At 51.5% G+C, this 27988-nt stretch overlaps 1 protein-coding gene across 1 annotated transcript in view; it reads left to right on the top strand.

The window, feature by feature from the left end:
• The window catches only part of EFR3B (EFR3 homolog B), a 31485-nt gene extending 5749 nt beyond the window's left edge, over positions 1-25736 (top strand). Inside the window, 12 exon segments of the mRNA XM_048298363.1 lie at positions 2720-2839; positions 3000-3172; positions 6884-6959; positions 15277-15438; positions 18574-18705; positions 18799-18866; positions 19783-19910; positions 20602-20693; positions 21206-21254; positions 22431-22447; positions 22449-22538; positions 25646-25736. Of these exon segments, the coding sequence (XP_048154320.1) occupies positions 2720-2839; positions 3000-3172; positions 6884-6959; positions 15277-15438; positions 18574-18705; positions 18799-18866; positions 19783-19910; positions 20602-20693; positions 21206-21254; positions 22431-22447; positions 22449-22538; positions 25646-25699 (1161 nt within the window). The 3' untranslated portion in view covers positions 25700-25736.
• Positions 25737-27988: the final 2252 nt, after the last annotated feature.

The following is a 27988-nucleotide window of genomic DNA, read 5'->3' on the forward strand; positions in this document are numbered from 1 at the left end:
TTGGGGATTTGGGGTTTGGATGGATTTGGGGGTTTTGGGGGGGATTTGTGGTTTTTTGGGGAAGTTTTTGAGATTTGGGGTTTTCTTTGCTTTGGATTTTTTGGGAGATTTGGGGTTTTTTGGGATTTGGGTTTTTTTGGGAATCAGGATTGGGATTTTTTTGGGATTTGGGTTTTTTGGGATTTGGGTTTTTTGGGAATTGGGATTGGGGTTTTTTTGGGATTTGGGGTTTTTTTGGGGCATTTGGGTTCTTCTTTGCTTTGGATTTTTTGGGAGATTTGGGGTTTTTTGGGGATTTGGGTTTTTCTTCGCTTTGGATTTTTTGGGGGATTTGGATTTTTTGGGGGCCGATTTGGGAGTTTTTTGGGAGGAAATTTTGGGGATTTGGGGTTTGTATGGATTTGGGGGTTTTGGGGGGATTTGGGGGTTTTTGGGGAAGTTTTTGAGATTTGGGGTTTTCTTTGATTTGGATTTTTTTGGGATTTGGGGTTTTTTGGGATTTGGGTTTTTTTGGGAATCAGGATTGGGGTTTTTTTGGGATTTGGGGTTTTTTTGGGGCATTTGGGTTCTTCTTTGCTTTGGATTTTTTGGGAGATTTGGGGTTTTTTGGGGATTTGGGTTTTTCTTCGCTTCGGATTTTTTGGGGGGATTCGGGATTTTTTGGGGGGATTTGGGAGTTTTTTGGGAGGAAATTTTGGGGATTTGGGGTTTGTATGGATTTGGGGGTTTTGGGGGGATTTGGGGGTTTTTGGGGAAGTTTTTGAGATTTGGGATTTTCTTTGCTTTGGATTTTTTGGGAGATTTGGGGTTTTTTGGGATTTGGGGTTTTTTGGGAATTGGGATTGGGGTTTTTTTGGGATTTGGGTTTTTTGGGGGGATTTGGGAGGTTTTTGGGAGGAAATTTTGGGGATTTGGGGTTTGTATAGATTTGGGGGTTTTGGGGGGATTTGGGGGTTTTTGGGGAAGTTTTTGAGATTTGGGGTTTTCTTTGCTTTGGATTTTTTGGGAGATTTGGGGTTTTTTGGGATTTGGGTTTTTTTGGGAATCGGGATTGGGATTTTTTTGGGATTTGGGTTTTTTGGGGGGATTTGGGTTCTTCTTTGCTTTGGATTTTTTGGGAGATTTGGGGTTTTTTGGGGATTTGGGTTTTTCTTCGCTTTGGATTTTTTGGGGGATTTGGATTTTTTGGGGGGATTTGGGAGTTTTTTGGGAGGAAATTTTGGGGGTTTGGGGTTTGGATGGATTTGGGGGTTTTGGGGGGATTTGGGGGTTTTTGGGGGAAGTTTTTGAGATTTGGGGTTTTCTTTGCTTTGGATTTTTTGGGAGATTTGGGGTTTTTTGGGAGATTTGGGGTTTTTTGGGGATTTGGGTTTTTCTTCGCTTTGGATTTTTTTGGGATTTGGGTTTTTTGGGGGGATTTGGGAGTTTTTTGGGAGGAAATTTTGGGGATTTGGGGTTTGTATGGATTTGGGGGTTTTGGGGGGATTTGTGGTTTTTTGGGGAAGTTTTTGAGATTTGGGGTTTTCTTTGCTTTGGATTTTTTGGGAGATTTGGGGTTTTTTGGGATTTGGGGTTTTTTGGGAATTGGGATTGGGGTTTTTTTGGGATTTGGGTTTTTTGGGGGGATTTGGGAGTTTTTTGGGAGGAAATTTTGGGGATTTGGGGTTTGTATGGATTTGGGGGTTTTGGGGGGATTTGTGGTTTTTTGGGGAAGTTTTTGAGATTTGGGGTTTTCTTTGCTTTGGATTTTTGGGAGATTTGGGGTTTTTTGGGATTTGGGGTTTTTTGGGAATTGGGATTGGGGTTTTTTTGGGATTTGGGTTTTTTGGGGGGATTTGGGAGTTTTTTGGGAGGAAATTTTGGGGATTTGGGGTTTGTATGGATTTGGGGGTTTTGGGGGGGATTTGTGGTTTTTTGGGGAAGTTTTTGAGATTTGGGTTTTTCTTTGCTTTGGATTTTTTGGGAGATTTGGGGTTTTTTGGGATTTGGGGTTTTTTGGGGGCATTTGGGTTCTTCTTTGCTTTGGATTTTTTGGGAGATTTGGGGTTTTTTGGGAGATTTGGGGTTTTTTGGGGATTTGGGTTTTTCTTTGCTTTGGATTTTTTGGGAGATTTGGGGTTTTTTGGGGATTTGGGTTTTTCTTTGCTTTGGATTTTTTGGGGGATTTGGGGTTTTTTGGGATTTCTTTTTTTTGGGAATCGGGATTGGGATTTTTTTGGGATTTGGGTTTTTTTGGGATTTGGGTTTTTTGGGGGGATTTGGGAGTTTTTTGGGAGGAAATTTTGGGGATTTGGGGTTTGGATGGATTTGGGGGTTTTGGGGGGATTTGTGGTTTTTTGGGGAAGTTTTTGAGATTTGGGGTTTTCTTTGCTTTGGATTTTTTGGGAGATTTGGGGTTTTTTGGGATTTGGGGTTTTTTGGGAATTGGGATTGGGATTTTTTTGGGATTTGGGTTTTTTTGGGGGCATTCGGGTTCTTCTTTGCTTTGGATTTTTTGGGAGATTTGGGGTTTTTTGGGGATTTGGGTTTTTTGGGGGCATTTGGGCTCTTCTTTGCTTTGGATTTTTTTGGGAGATTTGGGGTTTTTTGGGATTTCTTTTTTTTTGGAATTGGGATTGGGAGTTTTTTTCGGATTTGGGTTTTTCTTCGCTTTGGATTTTTTGGGGGATTCGGGGGTTTTTTTTTTTTTTTGCATTTGGGAGTTTTTTTCGGGATTTAGGCGGGGTTTTTTTTTTCGGGAGTTGAGGCTTTTTTCCCCCCCAGAATCCGGGAATTTTTTTCCCCCAGGGAAAACCGGAACCGCCTGACGCAGGTCATGCTCCTGAAATCCCTGCTCCAGGTGGGAACCCCCTTCCCGCGGGATCATCCCAGCCCCATCCCGAACTCCGGAGGAACCAAATCCCGGGATTCCCTTCCCCTGGAACGCTCCGGGCAGAGCTCGGCTCGCCCGTCACCCTTCGGAACCGCCCCAATCCCGGTTTTTCCCGGGATATTCCCAGGTTTCCGTGGGATTCCAGTGCAGCAACATGCTGACGGCGCTTCCCAGCGCCTTCCTGGACCGGCTCCTGTCGGCCGCGCTCCTGGAAGATCCCGAAATCCGACTTTTTGTCCTGGAAATCCTCAGCAGCTTCATCGACCGCCACGGGAATCGCCACAAGGTGTCCCCGGGCAGGTAAATCCCGGGAATTCCCGGCCGGGGAGGGAAATCCGGGATGGGAGCAGGGAGAATCCAAATTTGGTGAAATCCTGGATTTCCGGGAATGTCTGGGCTGGGTTTTCCAAGGGTTTTTCCCTTGGGATGCTCTGGGAATGGATCCGACCCTGAGAATTCCTGGATTTTCCTCTTTCCTGGGAATTCCCAGCCAGGGAGGGAAATCCGGGATGGGAGCAGGGAGACCCAAATTTGGTGAAATCCTGGATTTCCGGGATGCTCTGGGCTGGGTTTTCCAAGGGTTTTTCCCTTTGGATGCTCTGGGCTGGATCCCACCCTGAGAATTCCCGAATTTTCCCTTTTCCCGGGAATTCCCGGCCGGGGAGGGAAATCCGGGATGGGAGCAGGGAGAATCCAAATTTGGTGAAATCCTGGATTTCCGGGATGCTCTGGGCTGGGTTTTCCAAGGGTTTTTCCCTTTGGATGCTCTGGGATGGATCCGGCCCCGAGAATTCCTGACTTTTCCCTTTTCCCGGGAATTCCCGGCCGGGGAGGGAAATCCGGGATGGGAGCAGGGAGAATCCAAATTTGGTGAAATCCTGGATTTCCGGGATGCTCTGGGCTGGCTTTTCCAAGGATTTTTCCCTTGGGATGCTCTGGGCTGGATCCCACCCTGAGAATTCCCGACTTTTCCCTTTTCCCGGGAATTCCCGGCCGGGGAGGGAAATCCGGGATGGGAGCAGGGAGAATCCAAATTTGGTGAAATCCTGGATTTCCGGGATGCTCTGGGCTGGCTTTTCCAAGGATTTTTCCTTTGGGATGCTCTGGGCTGGATCCGACCCTGAGAATTCCTGGATTTTCCTCTTTCCTGGGAATTCCCAGCCAGGGAGGGAAATCCGGGATGGGAGCAGGGAGAACCCAAATTTGGTGAAATCCTGGATTTCCGGGATGCTCTGGGCTGGGTTTTCCAAGGGTTTTTCCCTTTGGATGCTCTGGGCTGGATCCCACCCTGAGAATTCCCGACTTTTCCCTTTTCCCGGGAATTCCCGGCCGGGGAGGGAAATCCGGGATGGGAGCAAGGAGAATCCAAATTTGGTGAAATCCTGGATTTCCGGAATGTCTGGGCTGGGTTTTCCAAGGATTTTTCCTTGGGATGCTCTGGGCTGGATCCGGCCCTGAGAATTCCCGACTTTTCCCTTTTCCCGGGAATTCCCGGCCGGGGAGGGAAATCCGGGATGGGAGCAGGGAGAACCCAAATTTGGTGAAATCCTGGATTTCCGGGATGCTCTGGGCTGGCTTTTCCAAGGATTTTTCCTTTGGGATGCTCTGGGCTGGATCCGACCCTGAGAATTCCTGGATTTTCCTCTTTCCTGGGAATTCCCAGCCAGGGAGGGAAATCCGGGATGGGAGCAGGGAGAACCCAAATTTGGTGAAATCCTGGATTTCCGGGATGCTCTGGGCTGGGTTTTCCAAGGGTTTTTCCCTTTGGATGCTCTGGGCTGGATCCCACCCTGAGAATTCCCGACTTTTCCCTTTTCCCGGGAATTCCCGGCCGGGGAGGGAAATCCGGGATGGGAGCAGGGAGAACCCAAATTTGGTGAAATCCTGGATTTCCGGGAATGTCTGGGCTGGGTTTTCCAAGGGTTTTTCCCTTGGGATGCTCTGGGATGGATCCGGCCCCGAGAATTCCCGACTTTTCCTTTTCCCGGGAATTCCCAGCCAGGGAGGGAAATCCGGGATGGGAGCAGGGAGAACCCAAATTTGGTGAAATCCTGGATTTCTGGGAATGTCTGGGCTGGGTTTTCCAAGGGTTTTTTCCTTGGGATGCTCTGGGCTGGATCCGGCCCCGAGAATTCCCGACTTTTCCCTTTTCCCGGGAATTCCCAGCCAGGGAGGGAAATCCGGGATGGGAGCAGGGAGAATCCAAATTTGGTGAAATCCTGGATTTCGGGATGCTCTGGGCTGGGTTTTCCAAGGGTTTTTCCTTGGGATGCTCTGGGCTGGATCCGGCCCCGAGAATTCCCGACTTTTCCCTTTTCCCAGGAATTCCCGGCCGGGGAGGGAAATCCGGGATGGGAGCAGGGAGAACCCAAATTTGGTGAAATCCTGGATTTCCGGGAATGTCTGGGCTGGGTTTTCCAAGGGTTTTTCCCTTTGGATGCTCTGGGCTGGATCCGGCCCCGAGAATTCCCGACTTTTCCCTTTTCCCGGGAATTCCCGGCCGGGGAGGGAAATCCGGGATGGGAGCAGGGAGAACCCAAATTTGGTGAAATCCTGGATTTCTGGGAATGTCTGGGCTGGCTTTTCCAAGGGTTTTTCCTTGGGATGCTCTGGGCTGGATCCGGCCCTGAGAATTCCCGACTTTTCCCTTTTCCCGGGAATTCCCGGCCGGGGAGGGAAATCCGGGATGGGAGCAGGGAGAACCCAAATTTGGTGAAATCCTGGATTTCCGGGAATGTCTGGGCTGGCTTTTCCAAGGGTTTTTCCTTGGAATGCTCTGGGCTGGATCCCACCCTGAGAATTCCCGACTTTTCCCTTTTCCCGGGAATTCCCGGCCGGGGAGGGAAATCCGGGATGGGAGCAGGGAGAATCCAAATTTGGTGAAATCCTGGATTTCCGAGAATGTCTGGGCTGGGTTTTCCAAGGGTTTTTCCCTTGGGATGCTCTGGGCTGGATCCGACCCTGAGAATTCCCGACTTTTCCCTTTTCCCGAGAATTCCCGGCCGGGGAGGGAAATCCGGGATGGGAGCAGGGAGAACCCAAATTTGGTGAAATCCTGGATTTCCGGGAATGTCTGGGCTGGCTTTTCCAAGGGTTTTTCCTTGGGATGCTCTGGGATGGATCCCACCCTGAGAATTCCCGAATTTTCCTCTTTCCTGGGAATTCCCGGCCGGGGAGGGAAATCCGGGATGGGAGCAGGGAGAATCCAAATTTGGTGAAATCCTGGATTTCCGGGAATGTCTGGGCTGGCTTTTCCAAGGGTTTTTCCTTTGGGATGCTCTGGGATGGATCCGGCCCTGAGAATTCCCGACTTTTCCCTTTTCCCGGGAATTCCCGGCCGGGGAGGGAAATCCGGGATGGGAGCAGGGAGAACCCAAATTTGGTGAAATCCTGGATTTCCGGGATGCTCTGGGCTGGGTTTTCCAAGGATTTTTCCCTTTGGATGCTCTGGGATGGATCCGGCCCTGAGAATTCCCGACTTTTCCCTTTTCCCGGGAATTCCCGGCCGGGGAGGGAAATCCGGGATGGGAGCAGGGAGAACCCAAATTTGGTGAAATCCTGGATTTCCGGGAATGTCTGGGCTGGGTTTTCCAAGGGTTTTTCCCTTTGGATGCTCTGGGATGGATCCCACCCTGAGAATTCCCGACTTTTCCCTTTTCCTGGGAATTCCCGGCCGGGGAGGGAAATCCGGGATGGGAGCAGGGAGAACCCAAATTTGGTGAAATCCTGGATTTCCGGGATGCTCTGGGCTGGGTTTTCCAAGGATTTTCCCTTTGGATGCTCTGGGCTGGATCCGGCCCTGAGAATTCCTGGATTTTCCTCTTTCCGGGGAATTCCCAGCCAGGGAGGGAAATCCGGGATGGGAGCAGGGAGAATCCAAATTTGGTGAAATCCTGGATTACCGGGAATGTCTGGGCTGGCTTTTCCAAGGATTTTTCCCTTTGGATGCTCTGGGCTGGATCCCACCCTGAGAATTCCCGACTTTTCCCTTTTCCCGGGAATTCCCGCCAGCGCCATCGGCGACGTGGCCGTGCTGAAGCTGAAGGTGGAGAAATGTTCCCGCCAGGATTCCGTCTTCATGAAGAAGGTGCCGGAAAATCCCGAAAATCCCGAAAATCCCGGCAAGCGCCTCCCTTTTCCCCAGTTCCGGAGCGGCCCAATCCCATTCCCGAATTCCCGGGAATTCCCGGGAATCCCAATCCCGCCGGATCCCGGCTCCTCCAGGGCTTCCGGGCCGGGATTTGGGCTTTCCCGAGGTTCCGGTGCCGTTCCCGGGGCTCTCCTGGGATTCCTTGGGAATTCTCCTGGGATTCCTTGGGAATTCTCCTGGGATTCCTTGGGAATTCGCCGCCTTCCCTGGGGGCGGTCCTTGGGAAAAGCTGCGATTTCGGGGGTTTGGGGGGGTTTTTTTGGGGGTTTTTTGGGTTTTTTGGGGGTTTTTTTTTTAGGGATTTGGGGCTTTTTTGGGATTTGGGGGTTTTGGGGGATTTGGGGGTTTTTTGGGAATTTCGGTTTTTTGGGGGATTTTGGGTTTTTTGGGGAATTTTGCGGCTTTTTTGGGGGTTTTTTTGGGAATTTTGGGTTTTTGGGGGATTTTGGGTTTTTTTGGGGGAATTTTGGTTTTTTGGGGGATTTGGGGTTTTTTGGGGGGAACTTTGCAGCTTTTTAAAGGTTTTTGGGGGAATTTGGGGTTTTGGGGGGGATTTGGGTTTTTGGGGGGGAGATTCAGGGTTTTTTGGGGAGTTTTGGGGTTTTTTGGGAATTTTAGGGTTTTTGGGGATTTTGGTTTTTGGGGGAATTTTGGGGGTTTTGAGAATCTTGGGGGTTTTGGGGATTTGGGGTTTTTGGGGTTTTTTTTGGGGTTTTTTAGGGATTTGGGAGTTTTGGGGATTTTGGGGTTTTGGGGGATTTGGGTTTTTTTGGGGATTTTGGGGTTTTTGGGATTTGGGTTTTTTTGGGGGAAGTTTGCAGGGGTTTTGGGGGGAATTTTGGGAATTTTGCAGGTTTTGGGGGGTTTTTTGGGGATTTTGGGGTTTTTGAGAATCTTGGGGGTTTTGGGGATTTGGGTTTTTTGGGGGAATTTTGGAGTTTTGGGGGATTTGGGTTTTTTGGGGATTTGGGGTTTTGGGGGATTTGGGTTTTTTTGGGGGAAGTTTGCAGGGGTTTTGGGGGGAATTTTGGGAATTTTGCAGGTTTTGGGGGGTTTTGGGGGGATTTTGGGGTTTTTGGGGGGGAATTTTAGGTTTTTTGGGGGATTTTGGCGTTTTTTGGGGTATTTTAGTTTTTTTGGGGGATTTGGGGATTTTTTGGGGGGGAATTTTGAAGGTTTTTGGGGTTTTTTGGGGATTTTGGGGTTTTTTTGGGATTTGGGCGTTTTGGGGGATTTGGGGTTTTTGGGAATTTGGTTTTTTGGGGGATTTTGGTTTTTTGGGGAATTTTGCAGCTTTTTTGGGGTTTTTTTTGGGAATTTTGGTTTTTTTTTGGGGGATTTTGGGGTTTTTGAGAGGAACTTTGCAGCTTTTTTTAAGGTTTTTGGGGGGATTTGGGTTTTTGGGGGGGAATTTTGTGAGTTTTTTGGTTTTTTGGGGATTTTGGGGGATTTGGGGGTTTTTGGGTATTTGGGGTTTTTGGGGGGGAGATTCGGGTTTTTTGGGGATTTTTGGGTTTTTTGGGAATTTAGCGTTTTTGGGGATTTTGGTTTTTGGGGGGATTTTGGGGTTTTTGAGAATCTGGGGGTTTTGGGGATTTGGGTTTTTTGGGGAATTTTGGAGTTTTGGGGGATTTGGGTTTTTTGGGGATTTTGGGGTTTTTGGGATTTGGGTTTTTTTGGGGGAAGTTTGCAGGGTGTTTTGGGGGGAATTTTGGGAATTTTGCAGGTTTTGGGGGGGTTTGGGGGGATTTTTGGGTTTTTTGGGGGAATTTTAGGTTTTTTGGGGGATTTGGCGTTTTTTTGGGGTATTTAGTTTTTTGGGGGATTTGGGGATTTTTGGGGGGGGAATTTTGAAGGTTTTGGGGTTTTTTGGGGATTTTGGGGTTTTTTTGGGATTTGGGCGTTTTGGGGGATTTGGGGTTTTTTGGGAATTTTGGTTTTTTGGGGGATTTTGGGTTTTTTTGGGGAATTTTGCAGCTTTTTTGGGGGTTTTTTTGGGAATTTTGGGTTTTTGTGGATTTGGGGGTTTTTTGGAATTTTGGTTTTTTGGGGAATTTTGGGTTTTTTGGGGAATTTTGGTTTTTTGGGGGATTTTGGGGTTTTTGGGGGAACTTTGCAGCTTTTTTAAGGTTTTGGGGGGATTTGGGTTTTTTGGGGGATTTTGTGAGTTTTTTTGGGTTTTTTGGGGATTTTGGGGGATTTGGGGGTTTTTGGGTATTTTGGGGTTTTGGGGGGGAGATTCGGGTTTTTGGGGATTTTTGGGGTTTTTTTTGGGAATTTAGGGTTTTTGGGGATTTTGGTTTTTGGGGGGATTTTGGGGTTTTTGAGAATCTTGGGGGTTTTGGGATTTGGGTTTTTTGGGGATTTTGGAGTTTTGGGGGATTTGGGTTTTTTTGGGGATTTTGGGGTTTTGGGGGATTTGGGTTTTTTTGGGGGAAGTTTGCAGGGGTTTGGGGGTTTTTTGGGAATTTTGCAGGTTTTGGGGGGTTTTGGGGGGATTTGGGGTTGTTTTGGGGGGAATTTTAGGTTTTTTTGGGGGATTTTGGGTTTTTTGGGGGTATTTTAGTTTTTTGGGGGATTGGGGATTTTTGGGGGGGAATTTTGAGGTTTTTGGGGTTTTTGGGGGATTTGGGGTTTTTTTGGGATTTGGGCGTTTTGGGGGATTTGGGGTTTTTTTGGGAATTTTGGTTTTTTGGGGGATTTTGGGTTTTTTGGGGAATTTTGCAGCTTTTTTGGGGGTTTTTTTGGGAATTTTGGGTTTTTTGTGGATTTGGGTTTTTTTTGGGAATTTTGGTTTTTTGGGGAATTTTGGGTTTTTTGGGGAATTTTGGTTTTTTGGGGGATTTTGGGTTTTTGGGGGAATTTTGCAGCTTTTTTGGGGTTTTTTTTGGGAATTTTGGGGTTTTGGGGGATTTTGGGTTTTTTGGGGGAATTTTGGTTTTTTGGGGGGATTTGGGGTTTTTTGGGGGGAACTTTGCAGCTTTTTAAAGGTTTTTGGGGGAATTTGGGGTTTTGGGGGGATTTGGGTTTTTTGGGGGGGAGATTCAGGGTTTTTTGGGGAGTTTTGGGGTTTTTTGGGAATTTTAGCGTTTTTGGGGATTTTGGTTTTTGGGGGGATTTTGGGGTTTTTGAGAATCTTGGGGTTTTTGGAGATTTGGGTTTTTTGGGGGAATTTTGGGGTTTTTTTAGGGATTTGGGAGTTTTGGGGATTTTGGGGTTTTGGGGGATTTGGGTTTTTTTGGGGGAAGTTTGCAGGGGTTTTGGGGTTTTTTTGGGAATTTTGCAGGTTTTGGGGGGTTTTGGGGGGATTTTGGGGTTTTTTGGGGGGAATTTTAGGTTTTTTGGGGGATTTTGGCGTTTTTTGGGGTATTTTAGTTTTTTGGGGGATTTGGGGATTTTTGGGGGGGAATTTTGAAGGTTTTTGGGGTTTTTTGGGGATTTTGGGGTTTTTTTGGGATTTGGGCGTTTTGGGGGATTTGGGGTTTTTTTGGGAATTTTGGTTTTTTGGGGGAATTTTGTGGGTTTTTTTGGGTCTTGCGGGGATTTTGGGGGATTTTGAGGTTTTTGGGGTTTTGGGGAGGGATTTGGGGTTTTGGGGGGATTTTTGTGGTTTTTTTGGAATTCTGCGGAGTTTTGGGGTTTTTTGGGAGATTTTTTGGGGGTTTTGGGGAATTTTAGGGTTTTGGGGGATTTTGGGTTTTTTGGGGATTTTGGGGTTGTTTTGGGAATTCTGGTTTTTTGGGGGATTTTGGGTTTTTTTGGGGGAATTTTGCAGGTTTTCTGGGGTTTTGGGGGGGATTTGGGGGGATTTTGAGGTTTTGGGGAATTCTGGGGTTTTGGGGGGAGATTTGGGGGTTTTGGGGGGTTTTTTGGGATTTTGGGGGGTTTTTTTTGGGAATTTTGCAGGTTTTGTGGGGTTTTTTGGGGGATTGTGAGGTTTTTGGGAATTTTGGGATTTTTTTTTTGAATTTTCAGTTTTTTGGGGACTTTGGGGCTTTTTGGGGGAATTTTGAGGGGTTTGGGGGCTTTGGGGGGGGTTTGGGTTTTTGGGGGGGAATTCTGCGGGTTTTGGGGGGTTTTGGGGGAATTTTGGGGGATTTGGGGAGCTTTTGGGGTTTGGGGTTTTTTTGGGATTTGGGGCTTTATTTGGGATTTTGGGGTTTGTTTGGGATTTGGGTACTTTGGGGATTTTGGGGGCTTTGGGAGGATTCGGGGGGATTTCGGGTTTTTTTGGGATTTGGGGTTTTTTGGGGGATTTGAGAGTATTTTGGGGATTTGGGGGTTTTTTGGGATTTTGGGGCGTTTGGGGTAATTTTGGGTTTTTTGGGGATTTGGGGGATTTGGGGTTTTTTGGGGGGGATTTGTCTCTTTTTTGGATTTAGGGTTTTTTTGGATTTGGGGGTTTTTTGGGGAATTTGAGGAGATTTTGGGGTTTTTTGGGGGATTTGGGGGTTTTTGGGTAATTTTGGGTTTTTTGGGATTTGGGGCTTTTTTGGGGGATTTTGGTTTTTTGGGGAATTTTGCCGGTTTTTGGGGTTTTTTTGGGATTTTCGGGGATTTGGGGGATTTGGGGACTTCTTGGGGTTTGGGTTTTTTGGGGGAATTTGGGACTTTTTTGGGATTTGGGGTTTTTTGGGGGATTTGTCTCTTTTTTGGATTTGGGGTTTTTTTTGGGAATTTGAGGGGATTTGGGGTTTGTTTGGGATTTTGGGGGATTTGGGGAGCTCTTGGGGTTTGGGGTTTTTTTTTTTTTGATTTTGGGTTTTTTTGGGATTTCGGGGTTTGGGGAGGGATTTTGGGGGATTTGGGGCTCTTTTGGGGATTTTGGGGTTTGTTGGGGATTTGGGGACTTTGGGGATTTTGGGGGATTTTGGAGGATTTGGGGGGGGGTTGGGAGTTTTTTGGGATTTTGAGGTTTTTTTGGGTAATTTTGGGGTTTTTGGGAGAATTCCCGGAATTCCCGCCCCGAATCCCTCTGGAATTCCCTTCTCCAAACCCTTCCAGCCCCTTCTCCCCCATCCCATTGGATAATCCCAGAATTCCCGGAATTCCCACCCCGAATCCCTCTGGAATTCCCTTCTCCAAACCCTTCCAGCCCCTTCTCCCCCATCCCATTGGATAACCCCGGAATTCCCAGAATTCCCATCCCGAATCCCTCTGGAATTCCCTTCTCCAAACCCTTCCAGCCCCTTCTCCCCCGATCCCATTGGATAATCCCGGAATTCCCGGAATTCCCGCCCCGAATCCCTCTGGAATTCCCTTCTCCAAACCCTTCCAGCCCCTTCTCCCCCATCCCATTGGATAATCCCGGAATTCCCGGAATTCCCACCCCGAATCCCTCTGGAATTCCCTCCTGGAAACCCTTCCAGCCCCTTCTCCCCCATCCCATCGGATAATCCCGGAATTCCCGGAATTCCCGCCCCGAATCCCTCTGGAATTCCCTTCTCCAAACCCTTCCAGCCCCTTCTCCCCCGATCCCATTGGATAATCCCGGAATTCCCGGAATTCCCGCCCCGAATCCCTCTGGAATTCCCTTCTCCAAACCCTTCCAGCCCCTTCTCCCCGATCCCATTGGATAATCCCGGAATTCCCGGAATTCCCGCCCCGAATCCCTCTGGAATTCCCTTCTCCAAACCCTTCCAGCCCCTTCTCCCCCGATCCCATCGGATAATCCCGGAATTCCCGGAATTCCCGCCCCGAATCCCTCTGGAATTCCCTTCTCCAAACCCTTCCAGCCCCTTCTCCCCCGATCCCATTGGATAATCCCGGAATTCCCGGAATTCCCACCCCGAATCCCTCTGGAATTCCCTTCTCCAAACCCTTCCAGCCCCTTCTCCCCGATCCCATCGGATAATCCCGGAATTCCCGGAATTCCCACCCCGAATCCCTCTGGAATTCCCTTCTCCAAACCCTTCCAGCCCCTTCTCCCCCATCCCATTGGATAATCCCGGAATTCCCGGAATTCCCACCCCGAATCCCTCTGGAATTCCCTTCTCCAAACCCTTCCAGCCCCTTCTCCCTGATCCCATCGGATAATCCCGGAATTCCCGGAATTCGCACCCCGAATCCCTCTGGAATTCCCTCCTCCAAACCCTTCCAGCCCCTTCTCCCCGATCCCATTGGATAATCCCGGAATTCCCGGAATTCCCGCCCCGAATCCCTCTGGAATTCCCTTCTCCAAACCCTTCCAGCCCCTTCTCCCCCGATCCCATTGGATAATCCCGGAATTCCCGGAATTCCCACCCCGAATCCCTCTGGAATTCCCTTCTCCAAACCCTTCCAGCCCCTTCTCCCCCATCCCATTGGATAATCCCGGAATTCCCGGAATTCCCACCCCGAATCCCTCTGGAATTCCCTTCTCCAAACCCTTCCAGCCCCTTCTCCCCGATCCCATTGGATAATCCCGGAATTCCCGGAATTCCCACCCCGAATCCCTCTGGAATTCCCTCCTCCAAACCCTTCCAGCCCCTTCTCCCCGATCCCATCGGATAACCCCGGAATTCCCGGAATTCCCGCCCCGAATCCCTCTGGAATTCCCTTCTCCAAACCCTTCCAGCCCCTTCTCCCCCGATCCCATTGGATAATCCCGGAATTCCCGGAATTCCCACCCCGAATCCCTCTGGAATTCCCTTCTCCAAACCCTTCCAGCCCCTTCTCCCCCATCCCATTGGATAATCCCGGAATTCCCGGAATTCCCACCCCGAATCCCTCTGGAATTCCCTTCTCCAAACCCTTCCAGCCCCTTCTCCCCGATCCCATTGGATAATCCCGGAATTCCCGGAATTCCCGCCCCGAATCCCTCTGGAATTCCCTTCTCCAAACCCTTCCAGCCCCTTCTCCCCCATCCCATTGGATAATCCCGGAATTCCCGGAATTCCCGCCCCGAATCCCTCTGGAATTCCCTTCTCCAAACCCTTCCAGCCCCTTCTCCCCCGATCCCATTGGATAATCCCGGAATTCCCGGAATTCCCACCCCGAATCCCTCTGGAATTCCCTTCTCCAAACCCTTCCAGCCCCTTCTCCCCCATCCCATTGGATAATCCCGGAATTCCCGGAATTCCCACCCCGAATCCCTCTGGAATTCCCTTCTCCAAACCCTTCCAGCCCCTTCTCCCCCGATCCCATTGGATAATCCCGGAATTCCCGGAATTCCCACCCCGAATCCCTCTGGAATTCCCTTCTCCAAACCCTTCCAGCCCCTTCTCCCCCGATCCCATTGGATAACCCTGGAATTCCCAGAATTCCCACCCCGAATCCCTCTGGAATTCCCTTCTCCAAACTCTTCCAGCCCCTTCTCCCCGATCCCATTGGATAATCCCGGAATTCCCGGAATTCCCAACCTGAATCCCTCTGGAATTCCCTTCTCCAAACCCTTCCAGCCCCTTCTCCCCCATCCCATTGGATAATCCCGGAATTCCCGGAATTCCCGCCCCGAATCCCTCTGGAATTCCCTTCTCCAAACCCTTCCAGCCCCTTCTCCCCCATCCCATCGGATAATCCCGGAATTCCCGGAATTCCCGCCCTGAATCCCTCTGGAATTCCCTTCTCCAAACCCTTCCAGCCCCTTCTCCCCGATCCCATTGGATAATCCCGGAATTCCCGGAATTCCCACCCCGAATCCCTCTGGAATTCCCTTCTCCAAACCCTTCCAGCCCCTTCTCCCCCGATCCCATTGGATAATCCCGGAATTCCCGGAATTCCCGCCCCGAATCCCTCTGGAATTCCCTTCTCCAAACCCTTCCAGCCCCTTCTCCCCGATCCCATTGGATAACCCCGGAATTCCCGGAATTCCCACCCCGAATCCCTCTGGAATTCCCTTCTCCAAACCCTTCCAGCCCCTTCTCCCCGATCCCATTGGATAACCCCGGAATTCCCGGAATTCCCACCCCGAATCCCTCTGGAATTCCCTTCTCCAAACCCTTCCAGCCCCTTCTCCCCGATCCCATCGGATAATCCCGGAATTCCCGGAATTCCCACCCCGAATCCCTCTGGAATTCCCTTCTCCAAACCCTTCCAGCCCCTTCTCCCCGATCCCATTGGATAATCCCGGAATTCCCGGAATTCCCGCCCCGAATCCCTCTGGAATTCCCTTCTCCAAACCCTTCCAGCCCCTTCTCCCCCGATCCCATTGGATAATCCCGGAATTCCCGGAATTCCCGCCCCGAATCCCTCTGGAATTCCCTTCTCCAAACCCTTCCAGCCCCTTCTCCCCCGATCCCATTGGATAATCCCGGAATTCCCGGCATTCCCGCAGCACGGCCAGCAGCTCTTCCGGCACCTTTTCCTGGTTTCCAAGGAGCGGGATAACGGCCGCGAGCACTTCCGGGCGCTCTTCCGGCTCCTGGTGCTGCTCAGCCTGGAGCTGGCCAACGATGACGTCATCGTGGACCTCGTGCGCCTGGCGCTCGCCCTGCAGGTCCGGAATGAGCCGGAATGAGCCGGAATGAGCCGGGAATGAGCCGGGAATGATCCGGAATGATCTGGGAATGATCCGGAATGATCCGGGAATGATCCGGGATTTGGGGCTTGATTTGGGGTTTGGGGTCTCCAACGATGACGTCATCGTGGACCTCGTGCGCCTGGCGCTCGCCCTGCAGGTCCGGAATGATCCGGGAATGATCCGGGAATGATCCGGGAATGATCCGGGAATGATCTGGAATGATCCGGGAATGATCCGGGATTTGGGGCTTGATTTGGGGTTTGGGGTTTTTTTTTTGGTATTCTGGGGTTTTTCTGGAAATTGGGGGATTTAATCCTTTGAAGGATTTGGGGGATTTAAGGGGCTTTTCTTGGGATTTCAGGGTTGGTTTTGGGATCTGGGGTTTTTTTTGGGATCTGGGGTTTTTTTTGGGATCTGGGGTTGTTTTGGGATCTGGGGTTGTTTTGGGATCTGGGGTTGTTTCGGGATCTGGTTTTTTTTGGGATCTGGGGTTTTTTGGGATCTGGGGTTGTTTTTGGGATCTGGGGTTGTTTTTGGGATCTGGGGTTTTTTGGGATCTGGGGTTGTTTTGGGATCTGGGGTTTTTTGGGATCTGGGGTTGTTTTGGGATCTGGTTTTTTTTGGGATCTGGGGTTTTTTGGGATCTGGGGTTTTTTGGGATCTGCGGTTGTTTTTGGGATCTGGGGTTTTTTTGCGGATTTGGGTTTTTTGGGGGGAATTTTTTTGACATTTGGGGGTTTTTTTGATTTGGGGTTTTTTTCAGAAATCGGGGATTTTTTCGGGATTTGGGTTTTTTTTAGTTTGGGATTTTTTATGGCATTGGAGGATTTTTGGGATTGGGGGCATTTTTGGGATTTGGGTTTTTTTGGGGGGATTGTTTTTGGGGTTTGGGGTCTCCAACGATGATGTCATCGTGGACCTCGTGCGCCTGGCGCTCGCCCTGCAGGTCCGGAATGATCCGGGATTTGGGGCTTGATTTGGGGTTTGGGGTTTTTTTTTTGGTATTTTGGGGTTTTTCTGGAAATTGGGGGATTTAATCCTTTGAAGGATTTGGGGGATTTAAGGGGCTTTTCTTGGGATTTCAGGGTTGGTTTTGGGATCTGGGTTTTTTTGGGATCTGGGGTTGTTTTTGGGATCTGGGGTTTTTTTGGGATCTGGGTTTTTTTGGGATCTGGGGTTGTTTTGGGATCTGGGGTTGTTTTTGGGATCTGGGGTTTTTTGGGATCTGGGGTTTTTTGGGATCTGCGTTTTTTTGGGATCTGGGGTTGTTTTGGGATCTGCGTTTTTTTGGGATCTGGGGTTGTTTTGGGATCTGGGGTTGTTTTGGGATCTGGGGTTTTTTTGCGGATTTGGGTTTTTTGGGGGGAATTTTTTTGACATTTGGGGGTTTTTTTGATTTGGGTTTTTTTTCAGAAATCGGGGATTTTTTCGGGATTTGGGTTTTTTTTAGTTTGGGATTTTTTATGGCATTGGAGGATTTTTGGGATTGGGGGCATTTTTGGGATTTGGGTTTTTTTGGGGGGATTGTTTTTGGCGTTTGGGGTCTCCAACGATGACGTCATCGTGGACCTCGTGCGCCTGGCGCTCGCCCTGCAGGTCCGGAATGATCCGGGAATGATCCGGAATGATCCGGGAATGATCTGGGAATGATCCGGAATGATCTGGGAATGATCTGGAATGATCTGGGAATGATCCGGGATTTGGGGCTTGATTTGGGGTTTGGGGTTTTTTTTTTGGTATTTTGGGGTTTTTCTGGAAATTGGGGGATTTAATCCTTTGAAGGATTTGGGGGATTTAAGGGGCTTTTCTTGGGATTTCAGGGTTGGTTTTGGGATCTGGGGTTTTTTTTGGGATCTGGGGTTGTTTTTGGGATCTGGGGTTTTTTTTGGGATCTGGGGTTGTTTTGGGATCTGGGGTTGTTTTGGGATCTGGTTTTTTTTGGGATCTGGGGTTTTTTGGGATCTGGGGTTGTTTTTGGGATCTGGGGTTGTTTTTGGGATCTGGGGTTTTTTGGGATCTGGGGTTGTTTTGGGATCTGGGGTTTTTGGGATCTGGGGTTGTTTTGGGATCTGGTTTTTTTTGGGATCTGGGGTTTTTTGGGATCTGGGGTTTTTTGGGATCTGCGGTTGTTTTTGGGATCTGGGGTTTTTTTGCGGATTTGGGTTTTTTGGGGGGAATTTTTTTGACATTTGGGGTTTTTTTGATTTGGGTTTTTTTTCAGAAATCGAGGATTTTTCAGGATTTGGGTTTTTTTGAATTTGGGATTTTTTATGGCTTTGGAGGATTTTTGGGATTGGGGGCATTTTTGGGATTGGGGGGATTTTTGGGATTTGGGTTTTTTTGGGGGGGATTGATTTGGGGTTTTGGGTCTCCAACGATGACGTCATCGTGGACCTCGTGCGCCTGGCGCTCGCCCTGCAGGTCCGGAATGAGCCGGAATGATCCGGAATGATCCGGGAATGATCCGGGAATGATCCGGGAATGATCCGGGATTTGGGGCTTGATTTGGGGTTTGGGGTTTGATTTGGGATTTGGGGATTTTTCTGGATTTGGGGGTTTTTTTGGGGGTTTCAGGGTTTTTTGTATTTTGGGTGGTTTTTTTCAGGATTTGGGGGTTTTTTTGGAAATTGGGGTTTTTTGGGATTTGGGGTTTTTTTGGGATTTGGGTGTTTTTTGGGGGTTTCAGGTTTTTCTGTGTTTTGGGGTTTTTTTCCCAGGATTTGGGGTTTTTTCTGGATCTGGGGGTTTTTTTGGAGATTGGGGTTGCTTTTGGGAGTTGGAGGTCTTCCGGGATTTTGGGTTTTTTTGGGGTTTCAGGGGTTCTTTTGGAAATTGGGTTTTTTTGGGGTTTGGGGTTTTTTGGGGGGGATTGGGTTTTTTTTGGGGGGGATTTGGGGGTTTTTTTGGGGATTTGGGGTTTTTTGGGGGGGATTTGGGGTTTTATTGAATTTTGGGGTGGATTTGGGGTTTTTTTTTTTATGGGATGCGATTTAAGCTCCCCCGCCACCCAACCGTTCCGTGCCGCCGCCAATTCCCTGCAGCACACGGGGATCCAACCCCTCCGGGAATGCGCTTTGACGCCGATCCCGTGGGATTTTCCCGGTTTTCCAGGAGCTGGCGCAGAGCCCCGAGGAGCAGCTCCCGCCCTACAACCGCTGCGCCCTCCTGGCGCTCGGGGCCGCCTACCTGAGCCTCATCAGCCAACTGCTGACCGTGCCGCCCTTCTTCCAGCACATCCAGGAGGTGCGGCCGCAATCCCGGGAATCCCGGCAATTCCGGGACCATTCCAGCACATCCCGGAAGCTCCGAGCTGGGCTCCATCCCCGTTTTCCGCAGGTGATCCAGAGCCGGCAGAAGGAGGCGCCGTTCCTGCTGCCTGAGGAGGTGTTCGGGGAGAACCCCAGGTGAGAGCTGGGAACGGAGCATTCCCGGTTTTCTGATCCCGAGGGGTTGGGCTGGAATTCCCAGGGAATGCCCGGATCCCTGGCAGTGCCCAAGGAAAGGCTGGAGCAGCCTGGGATCATCGGGGCAGGTGCCGGCCTTGGAATGGGATGGGATTGAAGCTGCGTGGATCCCAGCCAAAGCATTCCGGGATTGTGGGATGCAGGAGGCTCCGAATCCATGGCCAGGGGTTTTTCTGGAAGTCGGGGATGGGAAAGGGAAGGGAGAGCCTTCCTGGAGTGCCGAGATTCCCAGGGAAGGGCCTGGAGGCCGGAATTCCTTCCCGCAGAGGAGTCGGGCTGGGGCTGGATCCAATGGCAGGCTGGGAGAGGCGGGAATGGAGGGATTTCCCTGGGAAAGGGGAGCTCGGGCTGGGATCTTGGGAAGGAATTCGCGGCTGCGCTGGAATTCCCAGGGAATGCCCGGATCCCTGGCAGTGTCCAGGGAAAGGCTGGAGCAGCCTGGGATCATTGGTGGGATGGGATCCGGATGGGATTGAAGGTCCCTTCCCATGAAACCATTCCGGGATTCCCGGATTATCAGCCCCGGGAATGGCAGGGTGGGAAGGACGTGAGAATTTTCCATGGGGAGAGGAAAACCTGTCCCAGCTTCCCTCGGGAACCGCCGGAGCCATTCCAGGGCCGGCTCCGCTTGGATTTTGGGAAAAGCTCCCTCATCCTGTGGAGCCCTGGAATAGGGAATGGCGACATTCCCGAGGTTTCCAGAGCTCCAGGAGCGTTTGGACAACGCTCCGGCACCAGGCGGGATTTTGGGATGAGAGCACGGCCTGGAATTGAATCCGTGAGCCCTGTGGATCCCATGGAGCTTGGAACATCCCATAATTCCTCTCTTTCCATGGATTTTCCCGTTTCTCCGCAGGGTGAGCGGGAGCCTGGAGCAGCTGGGGCCGGAGGTTTTCTTCTGGCAGAGTAAAATCAGCGAAATCCTGGGAAGCAGCGGATACAGCCTGGAGCGGCTCAGCATTCCCTACGTGCCGCAGCTGACCGGTACGGAAAACCGGGAAAACCGGGAAAACCGGGATAACCCGGGATTCGGGACAGGCCGGGCTGGGAATGTGGGATCCTCGCCATTCCCTGCCTCCTGCCCCTCCAGCCCTTTCCCAAATCCCAGCTCTCCTGGAGCCCCTTCAGGCTCGGGAAGCGGCTCCGAGGATTCCCTGGATCCTTCCCTGACCCAGCCGGACATTCCCGGCTCTCCCAGCCTGCCATTGGATCCAGCCCCAGCCCGACTCCTCTGCGGGAAGGAATTCCGGCCTCCAGGCCCTTCCCTGGGAATCTCGGCACTCCAGGAAGGCTCTCCCTTCCCTTTCCCATCCCCGACTTCCAGAAAAACCCCTGGCCATGGATTCGGAGCCTCCTGCATCCCACAATCCCGGAATGCTTTGGCTGGGATCCACGCAGCTTCAATCCCATCCCATTCCAAGGCCGGCACCTCCCCCGATGATCCCAGGCTGCTCCAGCCTTTCCTTGGGCACTGCCAGGGATCCGGGCATTCCCTGGGAATTCCAGCCCAGCCGGGAATTCCTTCCCAACATCCCAGCCCGAGCTCCCCTTTCCCACTGAAGCCGTTCCCTGTGCCCTGTCCTGGCTGGATTTCGGGAATGGCTTTTCCCGGAGGCGGGCTGGGATTCCGAGGCCGGAATGGTTTCCTGATGCCGCCGTTGCCGTTCCTTCCCAGACGAGGATCGTTTATCCAAGAGGAAAAGCATCGGAGAAACCATTTCCCTGCAGGTGGAGGTGGAATCCAGGAACAGCCCGGAGCGGGAGCAGGTCCGGCATCCAGAGCTGGGAATTCCCTCGGGATGTGCCCTTCAACCCTCCCTTAACTGTGGGAATTCATGGAATTGGTGGTGGTGGAGAACTCTGGGATCACCGACGGCTTCCCAGGAATTTTCTGGGAATGTCAGGGAATTCCCAACTCCCTCTGGTGCTTCCCAAATTCCCGCCCAGGCGCCGGCAGATCCCGTTTTCCACGGGATCCTTGGTGTCCCAGTGCTGGCATTGGGTGGCCAATCCCAGCATTCCGAGATTTGTCGGGTCAGAAAAGACCCGAAATTCCCACTGGAATTCCTGATTTTCCCTGGATTCCCTTTCCTTAGGAATCTTCAGAGGGGGATAAACCTGGGCTGCTCCAGCTGGAAAAATCCCGGGTTTTTTTAGGAGAAATATCCCAGATTTTTGTGGAGAAACAACAAAACCAGAGCCTGGCCTGGTGGGTCTGGGATTCCCACCTGGAATTCCGGGCTTTTCCTGGAATCTCATCCCGATTTCCTTCCCCGCAGAGAGCTCCGGCGGAGGAGATCACCTACGAGACGCTGAAAAAGGCCATCGGTAAGGGAGGGAATCCCGGGAATCCCGGCAATTCGGCAATTCCAGGAATTCCAGGAATTCCAGGAATTTTGGGAATTCGGGAATGGGGTGGGGGTTTTATATTTGGAGGGGTTTTGGAGATTTCGGTTCTGTTTTTTTTTTGGATTTGGGGTTTTTTTGGGGATTAAGGTTTTTCTGGGATTCGGGGATTTTGGGGAAGTTTTGGCGATTTGGGGTTTTTTGGGAATTTTGGGGGGTTTAGGGTTTTCTTGGATTTGGGTTTTTTTTGGGGGAATTTGGGATTTTTGTGGGGGGTGGGAGGGTTTTTTTTTGGATTTAGGGGGTTTTTTTGGATTTACGAGGACTTTTTGGAATTTGGGATTTTTTTGGATTTGGGATTTTCTTGGGGATTTGAGGGGGTTTTTTATTTTCAGGGGGTTTTTTTGGATTTGGGGTATTTTGGACATTTTGGGCGTCTCTTTATTTGGGGGGGGTCTGGGATTTGGGGTTTTTTGGGGGATTTGGGGTTTTTTTGGATTTTGGGTTTTTTTTCAGATTTGGAGCTGGTTTTGGGATTTGGGGCTTTTTTGAGGCATTTGGGAGTTTTTTTCAGAATTTGGGCGTTTTTTGGGATTTGGGGGATTTGTGGGGGGGGGGATTTGTTGTTTTTGGGGGATTTGGACTTTTTTGGGGGGATTTTTTGTTTGTTTGTTTGGTTTTTTGGGATTTTTTTGGAATTTGGGAAATGGGGGAACTTGAAAAGCTCCGGGAGACAGAGGCCGAGCATTCCCAGCCGTGTCCCGCCAAAATCCCGGGGCATTTCAATCCCTCCGGGAATTGGGCTCCACCACCGGGCAGCTCCAATCCCTGGCCGCTCTTTCCATGGAAAACCATTCCCAACATCCCCCAGAGCTCCCCCGGAGCCGCCGGAGGCCATTCCCGCTTTTCCTGCGGGAAAAGCCATTCCCGATCCCACCTGGCCGCTTCCTCCCGGCCAGGAATTCCAGAGCGGGAAAAACCCCTCGGGATCCTCCTTTTCTCCAGGCTGAGCCTTCCCGGCTCCTTCCTCTTCTCCAGCCCCTTCCCTGAATCCGTTCCCAACTCTCCGTGGGATGGATCCCACCCCCGATCCCCACCCTGGCCCCCTTCTCCTCCAGCGGGGAAAAGCCGGCATTCCCGCTTTTCCCGCTTTTCCAGTGGACAGCGTGGCCGTGGGAGGAGCAGGAGCGGGAGCGCCGGCGCCAGGTGGTGGAGAAGTTCCAGAAGGCTCCGTTCGAGGAGATCGCCGCCCACTGCGGAGCCCGGGTCAGTCGGCGCCGCGTTCCCGGGAATTCCGTCGGGAACGGGGGGGTCGGGAAGGAGGTGCCGGGGAGCGGAAGGGCTGGAAAAGATGGGAAGGAGGGAAGGGAAACGGGGGGTGGAATGAGGGGAGGGAGGTGAGGGCCGGAGAGATGGAAAGAGCCGGTGCCCGACGAGCCCCAAACAGCCCCAAAAAGCGGCTGATCCAAAAGCCTCAAAAAGCCCCAAAAAAGCCCCAAAAAGCTTCAAAAAGCCCCAAAAAACGCAAGCCTGCAGAGGCCCAAAAAGCCCCCCAAAAATTCCCGGAAAGCCCCAAAAAGCCTCAAAAAGCCTCAAAAAACGCAAGCCTGCAGAGGCTCAAAAAGCCCCAAAAGCCTCCAAAAAATCCCCAAAAAGCCCCAAAAAGTGCAAGCCTGCAGAGGCCCAAAAAGGGCACCAAAAAGGCCCAAAAAGCCACCAAAAAATCCCCAAAAAAGCCCCAAAAAGCCCCAAAAAACGCAAGCCTGCAGAGGCCCAAAAAGGCCCAAAAGCCACCAAAAAATCCCCAAAAAGCCCCAAAAAGCCCCAAAAAGTGCAAGCCTGCAGAGGCCCAAAAAGGCACCAAAAAAATCCCAAAAAAGCCACCAAAAAAATCCCAAAAAAGCCCAAAAAGCCTCAAAAAGCCCCAAAAACCACAAGCCTGCAGAGGCTCAAAAAGCCCCAACAAATCCCCAAAAAGCCCCAAAAAATCCCAAAAATCCCCAAAAAGCCTCAAAAAGCCCCAAAAAGTGCAAGCCTGCAGAGGCACAAAAAGGCACCAAAAAGCCCCAAAAGCCACCAAAAAATCCCCAAAAAAGCCCCAAAAAGCCCCAAAAAACGCAAGCCCGCAGAGGCCCAAAAAGCCCCAAAAGCCACCAAAAAAATCCCCAAAAAGCCCAAAAAGTGCAAGCCTGCAGAGGCCCAAAAAGGCACCAAAAATCCCCAAAAAGCCACCAAAAAATCCCAAAAAAGCCACCAAAAAAATCCCAATAAAGCCACCAAAAAGCCTCAAAAAGCCCCAAAAAACGCAAGCCTGCAGAGGCCCAAAAAGCCCCAAAAAGCCCCAAAAAGCCCCAAAAAACGCAAGGCCTGCAGAGGCCCAAAAAGCCACCAAAAAATCCCAAAAAAGCCTCAAAAAGCCTCAAAAAGCCCCAAAAAATCGCAAGCCTGCAGAGGCCCAAAAAGGCACCAAAAGCCACCAAAAAAGCCCCAAAAGGCCCCAAAAAGCCCCAAAAAACGCAGGCCTGTAGAGGCCCAAAAAGGCCCCAAAAATCCCAAAAAAGCCACCAAAAAATCCCAAAAAAGCCACCAAAAAAATCCCAAAAAAGCCCCAAAAAGCCTCAAAAAGCCCCAAAAAATGCAAGCCTGCAGAGGCCCAAAAAGCCCCCCAAAAATTCCTGGAAAGCCCCAAAAAGCCTCAAAAAGCCCCAAAAAACGCAAGCCTGCAGAGGCCCAAAAAGCCCCAAAAAAATCCAAAAAAGCCCTAAAAAAGCCTCAAAAAGCCCCAAAAAACGCAAGCCTGCAGAGGCCCAAAAAGGCACCAAAAGTCACCAAAAAAAGCCCCAAAAAGCCTCAAAAAGCCCCAAAAAACGCAGGCCTGAAGAGGCCCAAAAAGGCACCAAAAATCCCCAAAAAGCCACCAAAAAATCCCAAAAAAGCCACCAAAAAAATCCCAATAAAGCCCCAAAAAGCCTCAAAAAGCCCCAAAATCACAAGCCTGCAGAGGCCCAAAAAGGCACCAAAAGCCACCAAAAAATCCCCAAAAAGCCCCAAAAAGCCCCAAAAAACGCAAGCCTGCAGAGGCCCAAAAAGCCCCAAAAGCCCCCCAAAAATTCCCAAAAAGCCCCAAAAAATCCCCAAAAAGCCCCAAAAAACGCAAGCCTGCAGAGGCCCAAAAAGCCCAAAAAATCCCAAAAAAGCCCCAAAAAAGCCTCAAAAAGCCCCAAAAAACGCAAGCCTGCAGAGGCCCAAAAGGCACCAAAAATCCCAAAAAGCCACCAAAAAAATCCCAAAAAAGCCCCAAAAAGCCTCAAAAAGCCCCAAAAACGCAAGCCTGCAGAGGCCCAAAAAGCCCCAAAAGCCACCAAAAAAGCCCCAAAAAGCCCCCAAAAAACGCAAGCCCGCAGAGGCCCAAAAAGCCCAAAAGCACCAAAAAAATCCCCAAAAAGCCCCAAAAAGTGCAAGCCTGCAGAGGCCCAAAAAGGCACCAAAAATCCCCAAAAAGCCACCAAAAAATCCCAAAAAAGCCACCAAAAAATCCCAAAAAAGCCACCAAAAAAATCCCAAAAAAGCCCCAAAAAGCCTCAAAAAGCCCCAAAAAACGCAAGCCTGCAGAGGCCCAAAAAGCCCCAAAAGCCACCAAAAAAATCCCCAAAAAGCCCCAAAAAGCCTCAAAAAGCCCCAAAAAACGCAGGCCTGCAGAGGCCCAAAAAGGCACCAAAAATCCCCAAAAAGGCACCAAAAAATCCCAAAAAAGTCACCAAAAAATCCCAAAAAAGCCCCAAAAAGCCTCAAAAACCCCCAAAAAACGCAAGCCTGCAGAGGCCCAAAAAGGCACCAAAAATTCCCAAAAAGCCACCAAAAAATCCCAAAAAATCCCCAAAAAGCCCCAAAAAGCCTCAAAAAGCCCCAAAAATCACAAGCCTGCAGAGGCTCAAAAAGCCCCAAAAAATCCCCAAAAAGCCCCAAAATCCCCCAAAAAGCCACCAAAAAATCCCCTCAAACAGCACAAGCCTGCAAAGGCCCAAAAAGCCTCAAAAAGCCCCCAAAAAATCCCCCAAAATCCCCAAAAAATCCCAAAAAGCCTCAAAAGGCCCAAAACCCAAAGCCCCAAAAAGCCCGAAAACTCTCAAAAAAGCCCCCAAAAAATCCCAGAAAATCCCAAAAAAAGCCCCCAAAAAAGCCCGAAAAGACCCCAAAAAGTTCCAAAAAATCCCCAAAAAGCCCCAAAAATCCCCAAAAAGCCCCCAAACCCCCCCCCCAAATCCCCCAAATCCGCAGCTCCGAGGGCTCCCGGGGGGCCGGGCAGGGCAGGGTCCCGCGCGGTGCTCGGAATTCCGGCGTTTTCCCGGGAATGACGAATCCTGGCTTTCCAGGCCTCGCTGCTCCGGAGCAAACTGAACCAGATCTTCGAGATCACCATCCGGTGAGGGAGCAGCGGGATCGGGATCAGCGGGATCGGCATTGGGATCGGCGGGATTGGGAGGGGCGGGATTGGGAGGGGCGGGGATTGGGATGGGCGGGATTGGGATGGGCGGGATCGGTGGGATCGGCAGGATTGGGATCGGCAGGATTGGGATTGGCGGGGATTGGGATCAGTGGGATTGGGAGGGGCGGGATCGGTGGGATCGGTGGGATTGGGATGGGCGGGATCAGTGGGATCAGCGGGATTGGGATCAGTGGGATTGGGATCAGCGGGATTGGGATGGGCTGGATCGGTGGGATCGGCAGGATTGGGATCGGCAGGATTGGGATTGGCGGGATTGGGATCAGTGGGATTGGGAGGGGCGGGATTGGTGGGATGGGCAGGATCGGGATCGCCGGGATTGGGATTGCCAGGATCGGTGGGATCAGCGGGATTGGGATCAGCGGGATTGGGATGGGCGGGGATTGGGAGGGGCGGGATTGGTGGGATCAGCGGGATTGGGATGGGCGGGATTGGGATTGCCAGGATTGGTGGGATCAGCGGGATTGGAGGGGCGGGATTGGGATGGGGCGGGATCAGTGGGATCGGTGGGATTGGGATCAGCAGGATTGGGATGGGCGGCATTGGGAGGGGCGGGATCAGTGGGATCAGCGGGATTGGGATCAGCGGGATTGGGATGGGCGGGATTGGGATGGGCAGGATCGGTGGGATCAGCGGGATTGGGATGGGTGGGATTGGGAGGGGCAGGATCGGTGGGATCAGCGGGATTGGGATCAGCAGGATTGGGATGGGCGGGATCGGTGGGATCGGCGGGATTGGGATGGGCGGGATTGGGATTGACAGGATCGGTGGGATTGGCGGGATTGGGATGGGCGGGATTGGGAGGGGCGGATTGGTGGGATCAGCAGGATCGGGATCGCCGGGATTGGGATTGCCAGGATCGGTGGGATCAGCGGGATTGGGATGGGCGGCATTGGGAGGGGCGGGATCGGTGGGATCGGTGGGATTGGGATGGGCGGGATCAGTGGGATCAGCGGGATTGGGATCAGTGGGATTGGGATCAGCGGGATTGGGATGGGCGGGATCGGTGGGATCAGCGGGATTGGGGATCAGCAGGATTGGGATCGGCGGGATTGGGATCAGCGGGATTGGGATCAGCAGGATTGGGATGGGCGGGATTGGGATCGGTGGGAGCGGATCAGGATCACCGGGATTGGATTTCCGGGATTGGGATCGGCAGCATTGGGATCGCTGGGATTGGGATTGCCGGGATTGGGATCAGTGGGAACGGGGTCAGCGGGATTGGGATCAGTGGGATTGGGTGAGGGGCGGGATTGGGATGGGCGGGATTGGGAGGGGCGGGATTGGGAGGGGCGGGATTGGGATGGGCGGGATTGGATGGGTGGGATTGGGATGGGCGGGATTGGGATCGGTGGGATTGGGATCGATGGGATTGGGATCGATGGGATTGGGCGGGGCGGGATTGGGATGGGCGGGATTGGGATCGGCGGGATTGGGAGGGGCGGGATTGGGATGGGCGGGATCAGTGGGATCAGAGGGATTGGGATGGCGGGATCAGTGGGATCAGCGGGATTGGGATCAGTGGGATTGGGATCAGCGGGATTGGGCGGGGCGGGATCGGTGGGATCAGCGGATTGGGATCAGCGGGATTGGGATGGGCGGGATCGGTGGGATCAGTGGGATTGGGATCAGTGGGATTGGGATCAGCGGGATTGGGATCGGTGGGAGCGGGATCAGGATCACCGGATTGGGATTGCCGGGACTGGGATCGGCAGCCTTGGGATCGCTGGGATTGGGATTGCCGGGATTGAGATCAGTTGGATCGGGGTCAGCGGGATTGGGATCAGTGGGATTGGGAGGGGCGGGATTGGGATGGGCAGGATCGGTGGGATCAGCAGGATTGGGATGGGCGGGATTGGGATCAGTGGGATTGGGAGGGGCAGGATCGGTGGGATCAGTGGGATTGGGATCAGTGGGATTGGGATGGGCGGGATCGGTGGGATCAGCAGGATTGGGATGGGCGGGATTGGGATTGGTGGGATTGGGATGGGCGGGATTGGGATGGGCGGGATCGGTGGGATCAGCGGGATTGCGATCAGCAGGATTGGGATGGGCAGGATCGGGATCAGCGGGATTGGGATCGGTGGGAGCGGGATCGGGATCACCGGGATTGGGATTGCTGGGATTGGGATCGGCAGCATTGGGATCGCCGGGATTGGGATTGCCGGGATTGGGATCAGCGGGATTGGGATCAGCGGGATTGGGATCAACG

This window comes from Corvus hawaiiensis, chromosome 3, assembly GCF_020740725.1.
Source record: "Corvus hawaiiensis isolate bCorHaw1 chromosome 3, bCorHaw1.pri.cur, whole genome shotgun sequence".
Taxonomy (NCBI): domain Eukaryota; kingdom Metazoa; phylum Chordata; class Aves; order Passeriformes; family Corvidae; genus Corvus; species Corvus hawaiiensis.